This window comes from Caretta caretta, chromosome 2, assembly GCF_965140235.1.
Source record: "Caretta caretta isolate rCarCar2 chromosome 2, rCarCar1.hap1, whole genome shotgun sequence".
Classification (NCBI taxonomy): Eukaryota; Metazoa; Chordata; order Testudines; family Cheloniidae; genus Caretta; species Caretta caretta.
In genome coordinates this window covers 46677754-46697189 of record NC_134207.1, presented here as the reverse complement: position 1 = coordinate 46697189, position 19436 = coordinate 46677754, and the positions used below count along the sequence as shown (strand labels likewise).

The 19436-nt window shown below is 38.1% G+C and overlaps 1 protein-coding gene across 2 annotated transcripts in view; it reads left to right on the top strand.

Moving 5' to 3' along the window:
* DECR1 (2,4-dienoyl-CoA reductase 1) overlaps window positions 1-19436 on the top strand; it is a 307653-nt gene that overhangs the window by 279533 nt on the left and 8684 nt on the right. For both annotated transcript variants that reach the window (XM_075125076.1, XM_048841164.2), the window contains exons 3-6: window positions 3188-3390; window positions 10500-10557; window positions 10687-10773; window positions 15572-15719. In XM_075125076.1, coding sequence (XP_074981177.1) covers window positions 3188-3390; window positions 10500-10557; window positions 10687-10773; window positions 15572-15719 — 496 coding nt within the window. The remainder of the gene's footprint in view (window positions 1-3187; window positions 3391-10499; window positions 10558-10686; window positions 10774-15571; window positions 15720-19436) is intronic.

The window sequence follows — 19436 nt, the reverse complement described above, 5'->3', positions numbered from 1 at the left end:
TTTTTCCTCAAAAAGCATTTTATCCAAAAATCCGATTTAAATACAAAAAAATAATTGATTTTTATCTGCCCTGGTCAGAACCAGTCTTACGGAAAGTCTTGAAAGCATTGCTGCTGACGCAGGTTACAGCTGTCATCTAACCTCTGACATGGACTAATTGAGAGGGCAATTTTAGTTTCCATTTGTAGGTCCAGGAGCAACCAATGTGGTTCTGTCCCCATTGGCCAGCACCACGCAATTTTAAGGCTAACCTGAGCCCCAGTTGACGTTCTTCATGCTCCCTGTGATAGGGAGATAGCAGGCAACTTACACCATTTCAACCTCCCCTTGATAGTTTTCCTGCCATCTGGGTTACATAAGACTGGCATAACCCTGGCCATGTTTCTCTTATCTACTCCAATGCAGAGGCTTGAAATTCAGGAGATTATTGGGCATAGTATAGGGTCTCGCATAAAGGGTCCCCAATCCTGATTTGGGACTTCTGAGTATCACTGTAAAGTGGATTCATATTACTGAAGTGCAGTTATAACCATAGTCCATTTTAATTGATGTTTGTTGGTTACTGAAGCGTTAAGCGTTGCCATGGATAACATGAGGTTCAGCACAAGAATTAATTTTCTAATTTAAACTGTTTTGATTTTTATATTTTAAAAAACTGAGTATTTGAGGGTTTTAAAAAATATTCATTTATTAAAATTAACCAGTTTTAATGTAATTTAATAATGAACATGATATTTATACAAGAACAAGAATTTAATTTCTTTAATTTTCATCTTGAAAACTGGAAATCTACATGCATAGAAGACGGTCAGTCATCATTTATTTCCTTAGTGATGATTAATTTTAAAAATCTACAAGTATTTACAATACATACTTTGTTATACAAATTACTTGAAAAAAATATGTTAAAAGGACATTATTTAGGTTGCAAAAGTTTGAAATGCCAGAATTAAGGTTTCCTATGCAATCTTGTGCATATGCATTATGATTAAGGCTATGAGTTAGTCACGTTCATCACAGATTCTCTGATTTTACATGACCTCTGCAACTTTGGCTGCCGGGGCTCGGGCTTTCGGCCCTCAGGCGTCGGGGCTCAGGCTTCCATGACTTATTGTTTATTGCCTGCGTCCTGTCCATGACTTTTACTAAAAATGCACATGACAAAATCTTAGCTTTAATTATGATATGGCCTTAGGTTGCCCGTCGTCCTCCCCTCCCCCCGATTCCCTGTCTCCACCTGTCTCCTTTCCCTGCCAGTCTCCCCCTACTGGCTCTTCATCTGATCTCAGTTTCTACGCATGCCCCTCCGCCCCGACGGTTCTCTGTATTCTCCCAACCCCATTTCTCTCCCTGGCTCCTTGCCTCCTTCCCCAACCAGTCCTAGCCTACACCCGCGGGCAACCTCCAGTCCTAGTCTCCTGACTCAGGCTCCTTCTCTGAATCTGTTCCCACAGCTGTCCTCCATAATTACTTAGATGTGTTCTTGTCCCCTCTGCATTTGAATCAGATGGCTTCTTCCTCCATGCCACTTGAGTGCCAGCAGGCTGCCTGCTCTCAGTTTTGGTGCCCTGCAGTCCCACCCTAGCTGCTGGAAGCAGCCATTACAGGAGAAGTCCAGCTTTGCTCCTGCAGCCTAGGCTGAAGCATGCTCAGTTGCTCCAGGGGATTGGTTCATGCACAGACCAGTCACATGCAGAATCTGTGAAGGGATGGAGCATATTCAGTTGTTGTGTGGGGCTGGTGCATTTACAGTCCAGTAAAATGTGGGAGCTGTGAGGGGAGGGAGCATGCTTAGCGAGGATGGAATCTTCAGATAGGGTATGTCTACGCTAGCCCTCGGATAGGGTCACTACCCAGCAATAGATCCAGCGTGGGTCGATTTATCGCATCTAGTCTAGACGCGATAAATCGCCTGTCAACTCCTGTACTCCACTGCCGTGAGAGGCGCAGGCGGAGTCGACGGGGGAGCACCAGCAGTCGACTCACTGCTGTGAAGACACCACGGTAAGTCAATCTAAGTACGTCTACTTCAGCTACGTTATTCACGTAGCTGAAGTTGCGTAACTTAGATCGATTTCCCCCCCCCCGCCATCCCCGAGTGTAGACCAGGCCTAAGTTAAGCTCTTTCAAGTCTCTACTGAGCACGTGTGAACTGTGATTTTTCGTGGGCTTATAACTTGGCCAAATTTGCACAGGGGTTGCAAAAAGCACATCCCTGACACAAAGGCCACTCCCCTGCAAAATTTCAAGTCCCTGCTCTAATGTTAAAAATCATATTTTCTCCTAGTCTCATTCTCAGAAATGGTTGAACTGTTTTGGCTGAAAGTTTACAAAAACCTTTTGCTTGAAGCAGACCCCAGCATTGAAATTTTTAGCTCAAACTGTTAAAACTGGCAAAATTTTAAGCAACTCAAAACAGGGTGTTATAATGGTATGTGTCAGACAACTTTAATAATAGGCAGGGATACCTACTTCACCTATAATAAATGTTCTAGTCATAAAAGCCTTACCCATACAAGTAGTTCCATTAACCAGTGGGATTAGTTGTATGGGGCTTGATCCTGTTCCAGTTGAAGCCAATAATGAAAATTCCATTTACTTCAGTGGTGCAGGATCAAGGCCTTGGGTAGCTACTACTGCAGGCCCCAATTTTGCAGACTTATACATGTGCTTATCTTTACATACTACGGGTAGTCCTGCTGACTTAGTGAAGCTACTCACAACGCATATAGTTAAGCGCATGCAGAAGTCTTTGCAGCAGGATCAGGGTCTAAAGCATCACTCCTGCTTTGGGATCTACAGACAGCTGATGGGTCCACACTAATTAATCCCAATGTAGGACTGGGGCATACGTGAGTAATTATTGCAGGACTGGGCACAATGTTCAAAAGAACAAAAATCACTTAACTGTTGAAAAACATTTATTTCATTTGAAAATGTAGAGGAAATTACCGCAGTCTATTAACTTAGCCTAACAATTAAAATTACTTTAATATTCATATTTGTTTAAAAGTATTCACGTATAGTGTGATGCAATAAATATACAATTATTGCTTACAGTGAATTTTTGTCAATTGTGAAAATATTTATTATTATAATTCCAAGACTGAAAACTTAATTTTCTTATGATCGTTGTGGGAATCCATGTATGTAAGCAGTAATAAATAATTTTATTTTTTTGTTTCAGTTTTTCAGTCATGGATCAAATATATTAAGTCAAAGTAACAATGCACCACAAACTAGCTTCTTTCCACCTCTTCAAAAAATGATGTTACCACCAAATGCCTTTCAAGGAAAAGTGGCTTTTGTTACTGGTGGAGGTACTGGGCTTGGCAAAGGAATGACAACAGCTCTGTCCAGTTTAGGTGCCGAATGTGTTATATCAAGCAGGTAAATACTAATAATCAAACCTGAAAAATCTTTTAAAATTTAGTATTGAAAGCTGCATTGATCTGCTTCCCTGTTCCTTCGTAAACAATACATAAAGATACATTTTTTTTATTCATAGCTACAGACATGTAATTTAAATCTGGCTCTTAACCTGCAGTACCATTTTAATTATAATCTGATGTGCTAAATTTTAAAAAGCTGCTCCGAAATATACACAAATAAATATTACATTTAAAATTGTTAGTATTTATGTAAGACCTGTAATGTCTTGTGCTTGACTGCTGCATAGCCTTCAATGAGAAGAAAGTCATGATGGTCCACAAAAAGGAAGTATAGTAAAACAAAAAAAAAGCCAGGTATACTTCACCTCTATTGCAAACTCAATGGGTTGGGAGAAGAGAGGCAAAAAATAAAAATGTAGACAGGAAGGGACCTCGAGAGGTCATCTAGTCCAGCCTCCTGCACTAAGGTAGGACCAAGTATACCTAGTCCATCCCTGATGGGTGTTTGTCCAGCCTGTTCTTAAAATTTTCCAATGACAGGGATTCCACATCTTCCCTTGGAAACCTACTCCAGTGCTTAAGTATCCTTTATGGTTAGAAAGTTTTTCCTAATATCTAATATAAATCTCCCTTGCTGCAGATTTTGCCTGTTCCTTCAGTGGACATGGAGAATAATTGATCACCATCCTCTTTAAAACAGTCCTTAGCATACTTGAAGGCTGTTATCAGGTCCTTACTCAGTCTTCTTAACTCAAGACTAAATATGCCCAGTTTTTTTAACCTTTCTTCGTAGGTCAGGTTTTCTAAGCCTTTTATCAGTTTTGTTGCTCTCCTTTGGTTGATATTGGCCTCATTTGCAACTGCATCACATTAACTATCATTACATTTGTGATCTACTATAAATGCTAGATCTTTTACATCTGTACTACTGCCTAGCCAGTTATTCCCCATTTTATAGTTATGCACTTGATTTGTCTTTCCTAAGTGTAGTACTTTGCACTTGTCTTTATTGAATTTCTTCTTGTTGATTTGAGACCAATTCTCCAATTTGTCCGTCATTTTGAATTCTAATCCTGTCCTCTAAACTGCTAGCAATGCTTCCAACCTGGTATCATCTACATATTTTATAAACATACTCTTTACTCCATTATCCAAATCTTTAATGAAAATTAATGGGGGGACGGATAGCTCAGTGGTTTGAGCCTGCCAAACCCAGGGTTGTGAGTTCAATCCTTGAGGGGGCTATTTAGGGATCTGGGGCAAAAATTGGGGATAGCTCCTGTTTTGAGCAGGGGGTTGGACTAGATGACCTCCTGAGGTCCCTTCCAACCCTGATATTCTATGATATTGACTAGTACCAGACTCAGGACAGACCTTTTCAGGACCTCCACTCGATATGTCCCCCCAGTGTGACAGCAAACTATTGATAACTACTCTTTGAATCAGGGTGGATTTGATTTAGATCACTAGTCAGGAAGACTCGATTTAATCATGGATTTCTACATAAAAATGCATTCTTGCTGGTTGTTATAACCTTAATACATATTCTTCACAACTCCAAGATAGATGTAGGTTTCATTTTTAGAAGGTACACATGATACATTTTTAAAGTGATTTATTTTGAAAACTTTTCAGATTAATTTTACAGCTATATCGGAAAATGAATGATTGGTTATTTCATTTACCAAAGGTAATTGAAGCAGATATTTATGAAGTCTTTGGGAGGTGAACTATCTCCAATTCAACAGGTTAATCATTAATATTTGGAGGATTTTCTTGCCATGCTATATTAGGAGGAGAATATCACCAGACAGACATTTAAATTGTTTTATTTAACTAAACCAGTGTTACGCGTTTTTTCCTTCAACAGAAAACATATTTTAACAAAACAAGCATATGAATTTTTTAATTTAGTTAAACGTTCAAGTTTTTTAAAATCAGGTTTGTTTTTGTTAACATTGTTTTTAACTAAAATAGTTGAATGAAATATTTAAAAAAAAAAAAAGAAGAAAAATTAAATTGACTATGTCAGCCAGGCCACCATGAGAAACTTAAAATATTGGCTTCTGCAGCTATTTCAGTCGTCTTCACCTTCATTGTCCTGTTTGTTCATAATCTGGAAAAGAAAAACAAGCTTTCCTGCTTTTTCAGGTCCCAAACGATTTCTCAGTTTGGAATGAATTAGTCCAAATAAAGAAAATACTCTTTCTGCACCGGCAGAAGAAGCTACTGCTGTTAAAAGTGAGATTATCCACTTCAACAGTCTCTGCATGCAAGTGCTTAAGTGACTTCCACCAATTCACTTGTGTGACTTTCTTTAAAATGTCATCAGCAAACATATATTTCTTGAATGGTTCACCCTTAGCTTTGAAATTTATTATAGTTGGCATTATGGAGGGATGATTGCTGGATGTCCATGTCATAGGCAACTCCTCTTCTTCAGCAGTTAAGGTTTGACCCTTGTACCGAGTATTGAGAATATTTGAAAGAGAATGAGCTGGAGATAGTGCTTGTCCCATTCATTTTTTTAATGCTTGTAATTTAACTCTGTCATTGTGTATTTCTCTTTTTAAGATCTCACTCAGTTCCTTCCGAATTTCAGCAGCATCAGCAATAAAACAGCTATTTCCCTGAATTTTGTTCAAGGCTACAGAAATAGGCTTCAGGATACTCAGCATGTGTTCAGCATTTATCTTAAGCCCAATGTTGAGAATTTTGGCTGTGACAGTGCCATCTATTTTTTCACAATTTTGTTCACAAACTGTCATCTGATTAGGCCAGTTCTTCATATAGTGCTCAAACCAGTCCACTACTGAGTTCCATCGCACGTCTTGTGGGTGGGTTAGCTTGGTTTCTCCCACTTTTTTCAGAGCAGCTGCTGCAAAGTGGTTGTTAGGGAAGTCTTTTGCAATTTCAACAACATTAGCCTTTATTTCTGGAACACTGAAGTCTTTGGCTTGGAGGTGCATCAAATGACTACTGCAACCGTATGTTATTAGCTTGGGACTCTCTTCTGAATAATTTCTTCTCATCTTGGATACATTTGCAGCATTGTCTGTGACCAAACTGCGTACTAGACGTTTGAATTTTTTTCCCCACAGTTTGTTATAGCTTTTACTGCTACTTCTTGTAAGTATTCTGCTGTGTGTGCATTTCCTGATGTATCAATTGTTTCTGTAAGGAAGACATTCCCTTCTTCAGTTGTCACACAAGCATGTACAACAGGATCATTGTGGACATTGTTGCTCCCATCAAGACTCAGGTTAACAATTTCACCCTCTGGACCTTTTGAATTTGCATTTAATTTCTCAATTTCTCTTTCATACACTTTATCCAGCAATTTGCCTGCAACATCTGCTCCGTTGGGTGGACTGTATCCTGGTCTTAATGACTGAACCATGTTACTGAAGTGTGGGTTCTCAATCATACGGAAAGGAGAGTTTGTTGCATAAACAGACTGGGCAATTTTTTCATCAATTACTTCTTTTTGTAATCTGCTGGTTCTTATCACAGATTTATCTATGATAGTTTCTGAATGATGGAGATTTTTTTTTTTTGCTAGAGGCTATGGCTCCATACTGTGGCTATGTGACATACACGATGTGACTAAAATGCTATCATTGGCAGATAACTCTGAAATGATAGGAAATGATAATGATCTTGAAGGTGGATAGTCTTCAGAATCCTGTATGTTGAGGATGGATTCTCCTAAACAAAATAAGTCAATGCAGTTATTTAATTATTATTTCCATACTGCTTATTTAGTATTACTCATTGCATTCACTGACACTCAGTACTACTTTAAAGGTGAAATTGTAAAAGGAAGATCTGCCTATTTCAGCTATTTGTTTTTTATCACAACTGCATCTAAAGTGATAGTACCATAGAGTAACAACTATATTTTTTTGCTCAAACATGAGAATTCAAGAATAGTCCAGAAGGAAGACAGGCAGTCCTTAAGAAAGAAGTATGAAATAAAAAAGTTAACCAACCTGAAGTTCCTGCATCCTCTTCAACGCAGCTTCTTCCTGAGAAGGAACACTTCTCATGATGTTGTTTCATTCGGGCAACCAGGCCTTGCATTTCTTTGTTGCACTGTTTGCATTTTGCATGCATGCCTGTCTTACCCACTGATAGAGGAACTTCATTAAAATATTCCCAAACTGGGTCTCTCTTACAGCCTGCTGCCATTATAGGTTTCCCCTTCTAGTGAGAGAATGGTATGGTAGATCTCAAATCAATGAAGGCTATACTCAGAAAGATCTCAAGTCTTCTGGAATATGGTGCTCATACAGTTTCACTTTTGTTTCTACTGCCTGTCCCTCCCTACTCACATTTATCTCCAGTCTTCTGCTCCTTCTCCAGATCTATTCCGCCCCCAACAGTTCATTGAACTTTTTGAAACTTTGCACTTCTAGAGAGAGGTAAGGAATTGACACAGTGTACACAAATTTGCTGAGGGACAATAGGTTTGAGGTCTGTTATTTCTCACCTCTATATATGATTTCTTTATTTAAAAAAATTTTGCTGTTAACAAGCATGTTATCTCTGGAGACACAAATCAACAGTTTGAGAACTGCAAAACTAAGCATCTCTGATTGTATCTTCTAGACTGAGCACTGAATCCCATTGGGTAGATAGAAAGATTAACCTCAATAATTCCAGAAGCCCCTGGAATCCCATAAGATTGGGTTCTTAATCCATGAACTGTTGGAACTCAAACTTTTCTTAAACATTACATGAATATAGAATTAGAATTTATAATCCCTATTCTATGATGAGATATCTTTGAGCTATTATGTACCTTATTAAAACTATCTTTAGGTTTTTCCTCAAAAAGCATTTTATCAAAAAAATCTGATTTTAAATTAAGAAACAATTTTTTTCTATTTTTTTTTAAATAATTGATTTTTATCCACCCTGCTTTGAATACAGTCTTTTAACCAGTTGTGCATCTACCTTATATTTATTTCATTTGACTATATTTCCATAGTTTGTTTAGGAGAATGTCATGTGGGACTATCAAAACTCTTATTAAAATAAAGATATATCACATTGCAGCTTCACCCTTATCTATTAGGCCAATAACCCTGTCAAAAAAGGAAATGTAGTTGGTTTGGCATGATTTGTTCTTGACAAATTCACGTTGGCTATTATCCTCTAGATGCTTACAAAATAAGTCAAATTTCTTTTTAAATGGACAGCAATGGCCATTATGATTTTATCATTAGAATTATCTTTCTTATCAAGTTTTTTTTTTTTATTATTTCCTATAGCCAATATTTCTTTTAACCATCAGGATTTCTACTGATTTCCAGCATAAGAGCAATTAATCTCATCCATCAAGTTAACATAAACAACCTGTGAAGCTCTTCCAAATAACAAATCAAATACCGTACTTATAACACTTGGTAGGCCTTTCCTTAATATTTTCCCCCCAAAAAATAAGTGAATATATAAAAAGTAATAAAATTAGGGCTCTCAAACGATTAAAAAAATTGTGACTATTTGCGAGATTAAAAAAATTAATTGTGATTCATTGCAGTTTTAATCGCACTGCTAAACAATAATAGAATACCATTTATTTAAATATTTTTTAGATTTTCTGTATTTTCAAAAATAGGCTTGAGGGCTCTGGGCTTCAGCCCCCCCCACCCCCCTCAAGGTGCAGGGCTCCAGGCTCGAATCCCATGTCGGGGCTCCAGGCTCCAGCCTCCAGCCCCAGTCAGGAACTGGGCTTCAGCCGCTCTCACGGCACGGGGCTCCCGCCCAACCGCCACACCCGCCCCCTCCCCTTCAGAGCTCTGGACTGGAGCCCACTCCCCTTCAGCCCACCCGATGCTCTGAGCTGGGGCCGCTGCTGATGCCTCCCTCCCTGCCCAAAGGTATGTGATTAACGTGTTAAAGAAATTAATGTGTTAATTTTGTTTTCAGTTAATCTCCGGCGTTAACTGTGGTTAATTGACAGCCCCAAATAAAATACTTAGTATCATAGAACCATCCACTCTAACACCCTGCCAGTATGCTGTTTAGGTGTCAAATGTGTTATGCAGGATTTGTGTTGTCTAAATCATCCAAGACAGATGGCTATCCAGCCTCCTTTTGAAAAGTCTAATGAAGGAGCTTCCACAACCTCCCTAGGCAGTCTGTTCATTGTCCTACTCTTCTTACAGTTAGGAAGTTTTTCCTGAGATTTAATCTAAATCTGCTATGCTGTAGTTTGAACCTATTGCCTCTAGTCCTGCCCTCTGTGGCAAGAGAATAACTTTTCCCATCTTTTTTATGGCAGCCTTTCGAGTATTTGAAGATCACTGTCATGTCCCTCCTTAATCTCCACTTTTCCAAACTATACATACCCAGTTCCTTCAGTCTTTGCTCATATGGTTTACATTCCATTCCTTTGATCATCTTTGTCATTTGCCTCTGGATCCTTTCCAGTTTCTCTACATCCTTTCTATCCATTAATGACCAAAATTGGACACAGTACTCCATTTGAGGCTTAACCAGTGCTAAGTAGAGCATTACTATCACCTCCCGTGATTTGCATGTTATGCCTCTGTTAATGCAACCTAAAACTGCATTTGCTTTTTTTGCAGCAGCATTGCATTGTTGTGATCCACCATCCCAGATCCTTCTCAGCAGTGCTACTGCCAAGCCAGTTATCCCCTGTTCTATATTTTTGCATTTGGTTTTTCTTCCCTAAGGGTAGCACCTTAAATTTGTCTTTGCTAAATTTCATTGTGCCCAGGATGAAGGCATTTTTTGTTAAATATCACCTGCTGTGTTTTACTATCAACAGTATCTCTTTTTTTTTTTTTAAGTCCCATCGGAGTTGCTTTTAGCTGAAAATGAGAGAAGATTACTTTGTTGGACATAACTTGGAATTTCTTTAAAGCTCCATTTTACTTGAAAGAGCTTTTTTCAGAAACTGAATTGAAATACCAAGGCCCTAAATTATGTTTATTTCAAAGGTAAATTTTGCACTAAAATCACCAACACACAAATGGCATTCATAGAAAGATTTTAATGTTTCAAAGTGTAATGATTTGTAACATAGATGCATTTAGTGGAAACTCAAGTCATGCTAAAATTTATAATTATTTCTAGGAAGATCGATGTTTTGAAACAAACTGCAGAAGAGATTTCTTCTAAAACAGGAAACAAGGTAAGTTTATGGATAAGTTTGTATTTTTATATTTTTTAATGAATTTTAAAGAATTTTTTTTTATTCTTTATATCATGAGTGATACTTTTATAAAGTCTTACAATTGCCTTTTTCTCCATTAATATATAGGTTCATACAATCCAGTGTGATGTGAGAGACCCAGCTTCAGTTAAGAATGCTGTTGCTGAATTAATCAAGGTGGCAGGACATCCTGATGTAAGTATGATAGTTATGAGGCAAGGACTTCAATCTTCAGTGAAAATACCCTGAGTAGTATGTGGGAACAAAAGTGATATATGGTAGAAAAGCAGCTCTGCATACAGAGACCTGCAGGAAAAAGACAGCTACTAATACAGCAGTAGTGCAGCACAAAACTAGTGTTTTATCTGTTTATCCTAGTTTTCTACAGTGCCTATCCCCATAGTATCTAGCTGGTTTTGTGTAGCTATTGAATGGTTCAGTAGCCAAATGGACCAAATCCTGTCCCCTTACCCATTCAAAAAGTTCCATTGCTATTCGAGTGGAATTACTTGTGTGAGTAAAGCGAGCAGAGTGAAGCCCTACAGGAATTATTTTATTTATCTCTGTACTTATGACAACTGTCACATTACTATCAGAATGTCTTCCAAATTAAAAGCAGAAATAAGTCTCTCTCTCTTCCTTCCTTGCCTTTTTTTTTTTTTTTTTGGTGTATACAAAATATACAAAAAAGGTACCTATTTTGAAAACTAACATGTAAAGAAATTACCGATTAAACCTAGCAGGTAAACACTCTCCAATAACCTGCACACAGTCCTCAGCAACTCACTGTCAGCTAAACAAATCAGAACTCTACTCACAAAATGTCAACTTCCATATAGCCAGAGTAAAAAGATAAGCCTTTCCCTGTGCCCAGAAGGTGAACAAATAAGGCTATTTTGGACCAAAGCTAAGGGAGCTGGTTCCAAAGCGAAGGGCTTCTCACATAGGACTCTTTACCCCCAGTCCCTCTCTTTTAAGTCCAGAGGTATCCAGCTGTCGCATTATGGAAGAGGGAGATGGGCAGTGTCTCAAGTAGACAGGTCCCAAGGTGGTTAGAGTTGTAGGAGAACTAGCCTGTTCAGTTTTGGGAGACAGGGCACATATGTCAGGCTGGCACTTAAAAGGGCTTTGCCAGTGTAGCTGTAGTGGTATTCCATATCAAAGCACTTCAAGTGTGGACACAGCTTAAACTGGCAAAACTGTGCTTTTGCCAGTATAGCTTAATGCAGTGTATAGGGCCATCAGAGGGCAGAACTTGGGGGAGAGAGATAACAAAAGCCCAAGGAAGGAAGGAAGGCAATAACTTGGCAAGAGAACAGAGTAGGGGATGTAAAGGAGAGGTCAGAGGACAAAAATGGGGTAAAGTGGAGGAGGGAGACAGCATGGGCTAGAAGTCAGGAAAAAATCCCACCAGAAGCCATGTGAAGAGAATATATACATTTTTTTCACTTTCTTGGAGTTCTGTATCCTGTTTCAGTACCATATGTTACAAAACCACTTGACAGTGAGTCTGTTTAAAACATTTATTCTTTTATACCCACTTGTCCTCAATGGGATATAACAGTCAGGATCATTGAACACTGATATTAGCAACTTAGGAAATATTAGATATGTAGGTGGTTGTTTGAACTATTAGTAAAGATCCCTGAGTTTCACCACCTAAAACTCTACCAAGTTACCTGTCCAGAATAGCTTTCTCTCCGGTATTCACTATGGGAGAATGTTGTGGGGCTGGAACACCGCGTCATACTTTGGGGACGGGGGAAGGCTGTTATAGCCCTGTGGCAGAGTCCAAATGACCACCCTAGCCTCAGAGCAGTATGGCCTAATGGCTGGAGTCAAAATGGCTGCCCCCTTCTGCAGGGCTACATGGCCTAGTGGCCAGGGTCAATATGGCTGCCCCTCCTTAGTCAGGGCTGCGTAGCCTAATGGCCAGAGTCTATATGGTGGCCCTCCTCTGCAGTTTATGATGGATTATTTCCTGTCTGTCTAAACTGTACTTCATTTGATAGGAAGATTTTTACTTCTGTGTCTAGCAATGCCAAAAGGTTTCTTATACCTCTTAAGTGCTATGTTTCAGAGGAACAGCCGTGTTAGTCTGTATTCGCAAAAAGAAAAGGAGTACTTGTGGCACCTTAGAGACTAAATAAATTGGTTAGTCTCTAAGGTGCCACAAGTACTCCTTTTCTTAAGTGCTATGGTGAACTACCGTATATACTTGTTCATTAGCCCATTTGTTTATAAGCCGACCCCCCAAGATGGATAGGTAAAAAATAGTAAAAACTGTATGACACTTTCATAAGCAGACCCTATATTTCAAGGGTTGTCAAACTTTGGCTCCTGGCCCATCAGGGTAAGCCGATGGAGGGTCGGGACGTTTTGTTTACCTGGAACATTCACAAGCATGGAGCCCTCAGCTCCCAGTAGCGCCACTTCCTGCAGCCCCAATTGGCTGGGAACGGCAAACTGCGGCCACTGGACGCTGAGGAGCTCTGTGCCTGCAGATGCCCCAAGTAAACAAAACGTCCTGACCTGCCAGCAGCCTACCCTGGTGGGCCGGGAGCCAAAGTTTGCCAACGCCTGCTATATTTTAAAAGTTGGCATCACAAGAAACACTCAAAAGTTTTGCTAGAATTATTTTAATGTAATCCAACGAAAAACCTGTTATAATATGTAACGATATGTAATAACTGAACAAATATGTAACAAGTAAGTTAGAACAAAGACTTTAAAAAGTCTTAAAATCCTTCAAAGTCTGAATCAGTCTCTGATTCACCAAACAGTTCATTAAACTCAACTTCAGTCACAGCTGCACCTGCATTGTCATCGTAGATGTCGGCAGTGTCATCTTCAGACTCAGATTCCTTCTCATCATCAGCCTCTGTTGTGTCATCTTCAAACATGGCATCATCTTCTGACCCATTGAATGCGTTGCTGATACAGCATTTCCTAAATGATTTTTCTATCATTTCCGAGGGAATGGACACCCATGCGTCCTTGATCCACTTGGTGACTAGATTGATTTCGGGCTTCATAAGAGTTCCGCCTTTTGTCAGCTTCGCCATGCCTGAGCACATCCATTCAGACCATATTTTGCATGGCCTGTCTTTATAGGATTTGTTCAGGCAGACATCAAGCGGTTGTAGAACTGAAGTTAAGCCTCCAGGTATTACAGCCAAAGTAGTTTTCATATTTTTGGGCACATTTTTCACCTCATCCGTCTTGCGTGCCCTGAACATGTCCCAAACGAGCATAGCAGGTTTCTTGAAAAGTGCTCCTGGTCTCTTATTCCACACTTTTTTTTCCAGCCATTCAGTAGTCCCACTTTCATCCATCCATCCCTTTTCGTGTGCACGTACGATGACACCAGCAGGAAATTTCATGTTTTTAGGCAAAGTTTTTTTAAAAAAACAACAGGAGGGAGCTTTGATCCATTTGCCAAACACAATAAAACGACCGTAAAATGGATTTTTTCATGGCCAGTGGTTTTAATTAAAACTGTGTTTTCACCAACACCGATTACCATTCTGTTGCTCGGGAGACCGAATGTCATCGGTGTTTCGTCCATATTTCCTATTTGTGACAGTTCAAATGCATATTTTTCAATATTTTATAATAAACCTTTGGAAAGATTAGATTTTTTCTTCCAGATCTCTCAGCAGCTTTTGCGCTATCTTTGTTAGCTGACAAAGACAGACACTATGGTGGTTCATGAAGTGAGTACACCAACCCGCTGATGCAACAAACATTGATGGCTTTACTGACTTGTATTTGCAAAAAGAAAAGGAGTACTTGTGGAACCTTAGAGGCTAACAAATTTATTAGTCTCTAAGGTGCCACAAGTACTCCTTTTCTTTTTGCGGATACAGACTAACACGGCTGCTACTCTGAAACTTGATTTGTATTTGTCATCTTTCGACATTTGCAGAGCACGCAGACGAATTCCAGTTCTAGTGACAATGTACCCATTTTGTCAACATTCAACAACCCAATTATTGAGATCTTTCTCCAGCTCAGGAAATGAAGCGCACCTCGTTGGACATTTTTTCTTGCTTCTTGGCATGTCTTTTAGTGTTTTATTTTTTCGCCATTCTCTTACTTCTCATTGATACAGAATTCGCGAGCAGCGGCGCAATTATTGTTTGCTTCTGTATATTCAACAACTTTAAGTTTGAACACTGCGTGATAAGTAGACCTTTTTCTTTTGATTTCACTGTTCATTTTAAATACTAGTATGAAAATAGATTATTATTATTATAGTAGTTATAGATTTTGTAGGACTTTATACAGGAATGTCACCTGCTTTATCACTGTCAAATTATTATTCTTGTTTGTTTATTTCAAAACAGCCCTATAGATTGGCATGTCTGTGGGGATAATAGGCTGTTTCAGTTTTATTAGAGATTCCATCGATTCTGCACGTTATATTTTCATATTGGCTCGAGACTTATGAGGTCCATTGGTAGAAATGCATGAAGAGATCAAATTACTGCTCTTTTAGGATTCCTTTCAAGCCAATCTAGTCCACTAAACAAAGCCTTTGCAACTTTAAAAGGCTGCAGTATTGACATCAATAAATGGGTCGGCAGACTTTGGCTCCCGGCCTGTCAGGGTAAGCCGCTGGCGGGTTGGGACGTTTTGTTTACCTGGAGCGCCTGCAGGCATGGAGCCCCTCAGTTCCCTGTGGCCACGGTTCGCCGTTCCCAGCCAATGGGAGCTGCGGGAAGTGGCTGGGAACAGCAAACCGCGGCCATGAGGAACCCTCAGTTCCTCCCTGCCTGCAGGCGCTCCAGGTAAACAAAATGACAGTGTATTAAATATTCAATTCAATGGTTTCATAGAGTTTAAAATCAGCAGATTTTGGTGTAGACCCGTTTATAAGCCGACCCCCGCTCTTTGATGCGTCACTTTTTTACCAAAAAAATTCAGCTTATGAACGAGTATATATGGTAATTTCTGTATAACTTTTTAGGCTTGTCTTCTCTTGTTTTAGGTTGTGATAAACAATGCAGCTGGAAACTTTGTTTCTCCTACTGAACGTCTTTCTGCTAATGCTTGGAAAACAATAGTTGATATTGTTCTTAATGGTACTGCCTTTGTAACTCTAGAAATTGGAAAGGAACTAATTAAAGTACAAAAAGGTAAGTTACACTTAAAGCTAAACAGTGCCTGAGGATTGTGACATCTCATTACCATTTACTGTCCTTGCTTTAAAACTTGTGTACAATAGCAAGTTTTGATGCTTTAAATAAACATTTTGGTAAATGAGTTGTATTGCTGTACAGGTTTGCAAGAAGAAACTTTTGTATAGTGCAAATATCTTTACAACACAGCACTACCTTGCAGAATCCATCATTTTATTTTAGGACCTGATCCTGCAATCAAATCCAAAGTGAATGAGGCTGCCTACATAAATCTGATTGCAGGATTTGGACCTTATCTGTAAATTATTAAAAATAAGACTTTTCTTTAAATTACAAATAGTGCTATAACTCATCTCCTGTGTCCTTTCTCCATTTTCCTTTAATTAAGCAATGAACTATGTGGCATTCATTTAAATGGATTCAGTTAGGTTAAAAATCATGCTAGGTTATTTTTTCCCCCAAAAAAATACCATTAATGTTACTATCAGCACCTTAGATTTATTTAAAGTAAAAGAACTGCAAACATCTAAATATTGCTTTTCACTACATTTGAAGACTTTTTGAATTTCCCTGTACTTCACCAATAAAAGTAGACGTATTGGTTTCAGTCTTCTTTCTATTCTGTTTCCAGTCATTTTTCAAGTTCCAGGCTGTGATGTTTTGATGGCAAATACTAGAGGTTAATGTTTAACTTCAAGCAATATTTTTAAATTACGAAAATATTTAATATTAGCTTTTGTTTCTCATTTTTCCTAAATTCACATTTTGATCCTAAAGTACTTGACAGAGTGTCTGACGGTAACTCTGAAAATTGGACTAATTGGTAATTCTGTTCCAGTGGACATTCAAATATATAGTGCCTGAGTAGGCGACAACATAACCAATTTTTTTTCATTTGTCTTAGGGGAAAATGTTATATGCCAGTATATAATAACTGGCAGATGTATGTAGAAAGCTCTATTTTTATTCTGGCACACTGCTTTGCTAATTTATAAAATGAAAAAAAATAAATCTTCCTTTCCTGCTCTTTGGCTAGCAGCAGTGCAAGTTCTTGGGTATGGTTTTCCATATGGTCCCTTTTTTATTACTACTTTTCCAGATTTATTAAGGCACACGGTCACACATTTGAGTCAATAGCTCACACTAGATAAGAGCCTAGAATTGTCCTGACTTGTATTTAGAAAGATTAGCTTTTTAATAGGTACATTTTGGTAAACGTCGATTTCACTGTACGCACACAAACCAACAAAAAAAGTAGTTCCGTCAGTGGTGACAGAAATTTGCGCATAGGCGAAGTAAGAAAAATGCTGATTGAGAACTTAAGAATTTGATTTATTATATTTACTCAGTATATTTTGACATGTGACGTTGACAATTTGTGTTAAGACTTATATGAAGTGTTAACTTTTTGAATCTCAGTATCTACTGTCACTAAAAAAAATTGTCTGATCACACCCCATAATTTCCCACAACTGAGAAAATTTAAAAAATAAAAATTGGAAAAAAAAGCATTAAACCCATGATTTCACACAACAGTGAACATTTCAATTGATAAAAATAAAAAATGCTTGAAAATAAACATTGATATCATCTGTTAAATATAAACAATAAAAATTGAATTCTGCAAAGCCTATTTGTATTGCATTTCTCTAGCTGCCTGATCAGATGGACTCGTTCATTCTAAGGTTTCAGATTTTTGTTGCTTTAACACAGTCTGCAATTATGTAAAAGCAGCAAAAAGTGTTTCCTTTCTAATAATAAACTTTGCCAAATATGTTCTTAATTATTGTACAATCACTGTGTCAGGCTCTTTCTTTCATACCTGAAACCATATTTACTGCTCATTAGATTGTAGTTTTAAAATCATCTCTTCATATATTTTGCTGTATATCATTATGAGCTTCATTATGATCTTTTTAACGAATCTGCGTATAACTGCCTCTTTGTGCTTCAGGGAATCCTTGGGAATAAGGTATTTTAATTTCTATGGGATTTTTCCTTGGGAACATTTAAAATAGTAAATTGCTAGTAGAGTATAGACTTAATTCAAGAATGAGTTACATCATCTTCCGTTATTTTTGTGATAATTATAATGAAAATTCATAGTCTCTTCACTGTACATGAATATTGAGTAGTTCACTTTACATATGTGAGCCATCTCATCTTGCAACTGTAATGTAATCTCGTCCTCTATTATCCAAAACCTACATTTATTCCAGAACGATATAGGAAAAATATAGAAGTGCAAGAAGTCCTATCTAGAGCATGAAAAGTAATAGCATGTATATAGGCTTGTTCCTATATTTTACCTGAACAAAAATCTGTTACTATCATAATTACAAAAAATGCTAATATGGTCATATTTATTGAGATTGCAGTCTTTATGACAACGTAGTACAACTTTACTCCAAAAAGTGTCCACGATGCTTTGAATTTGCTTTGCCATTGCTGTATGTTGATGACTAGTTTAAAGTTTCAAAGCTGTGTATAGACACTTTAGAGTATGTTATGGTCTCTGGTCAAATGGTATTTTCATGTGCCACATGCAATGCATTCTGGAAATGTACAGTCAGTCCAATAACACTTAGGTACTAATATCTTCTTCCTACTCAGCATCTAAGATCCATCCCAACAGACAAATCTCTGTTGGGATGGATCTTAGATGCTGAGTAGGAAGAAGATATTAGTACCTAAGTGTTGTTTTACTGCAGTATTTTACTATTTTACTGCAGTAGCGTCTTTTCTGGTCTTCCAAACATATACCTTGCTTCCCTTTAGTCAATACACATTGCAGCCATTAAAGTCAGCTTCCTTGTCTCACAATAGGAACTTGTCAATGTCCTTTTCAGTTATCTTTCCTGGCTCCCCATCTCATATCCCATTAAATTTAAGCTTCTTGCCTCTTTCTTCAAAGCTCCATGTAATTCTTTCCATCTCTACATATCCTTATTAAGTTTCATGGCATCCCTCTACCTTCCCTCTCCACTCTAATAGTGTTCACAGCCTTGGCCACCAGTTTATCGTCTTTCACAGTCGTGCTTTCTTCTTCATGGCACTCTCATGCAAGGCCTGTTCACGTTTAAGGCCCTCTGAGAGACCCACTTCTGCCATGCTGCCTTCAGTGAATCTCATTTATATTTTTTAAAATTCCCTATTTGTTGTTTCCCTTCCCCTAACCCGTGTCTACTTGCCTCTCCTTACGATATGAGCTCCTTGGAGCAGGGACCATTCTTTCTTGAATGTTTGGGATGCACATAGTACATTGTGAGTGCTACTATAAACAAATATTTAATAATAGTATGCTAGCATACATCACAGCTGTTGTTACAGAGACACTGACATGTATTTTAGGTCCAAAATGTGATCTACGTTAAAACTATTTTTATAAATAGTACACAGTTTGTTTAGCTTTTAAGCTCTTTGTTGCAGGAAGTGTCTTACTGTGCATTTGTATTCTTCCTAGCAGAGTGGGGGGCCCCAATCTCTGTTGGGGCATCTAAGTGTTACTGTAATACAAATTACTATTAGTAATCTGCCAGTCCATTGCCTCTTCATTTAAACATTATTTTAAATTTTAACACGAGATAGTGAAAACAATTAAATAATGCCTTTTAATTAACTGATACATTTACACATACACCTTGTAAGAGTGAACTGAAATACATATAAATAAAACATAGATGAGCCTTAACAATACCTGGTAAATATCAGTTT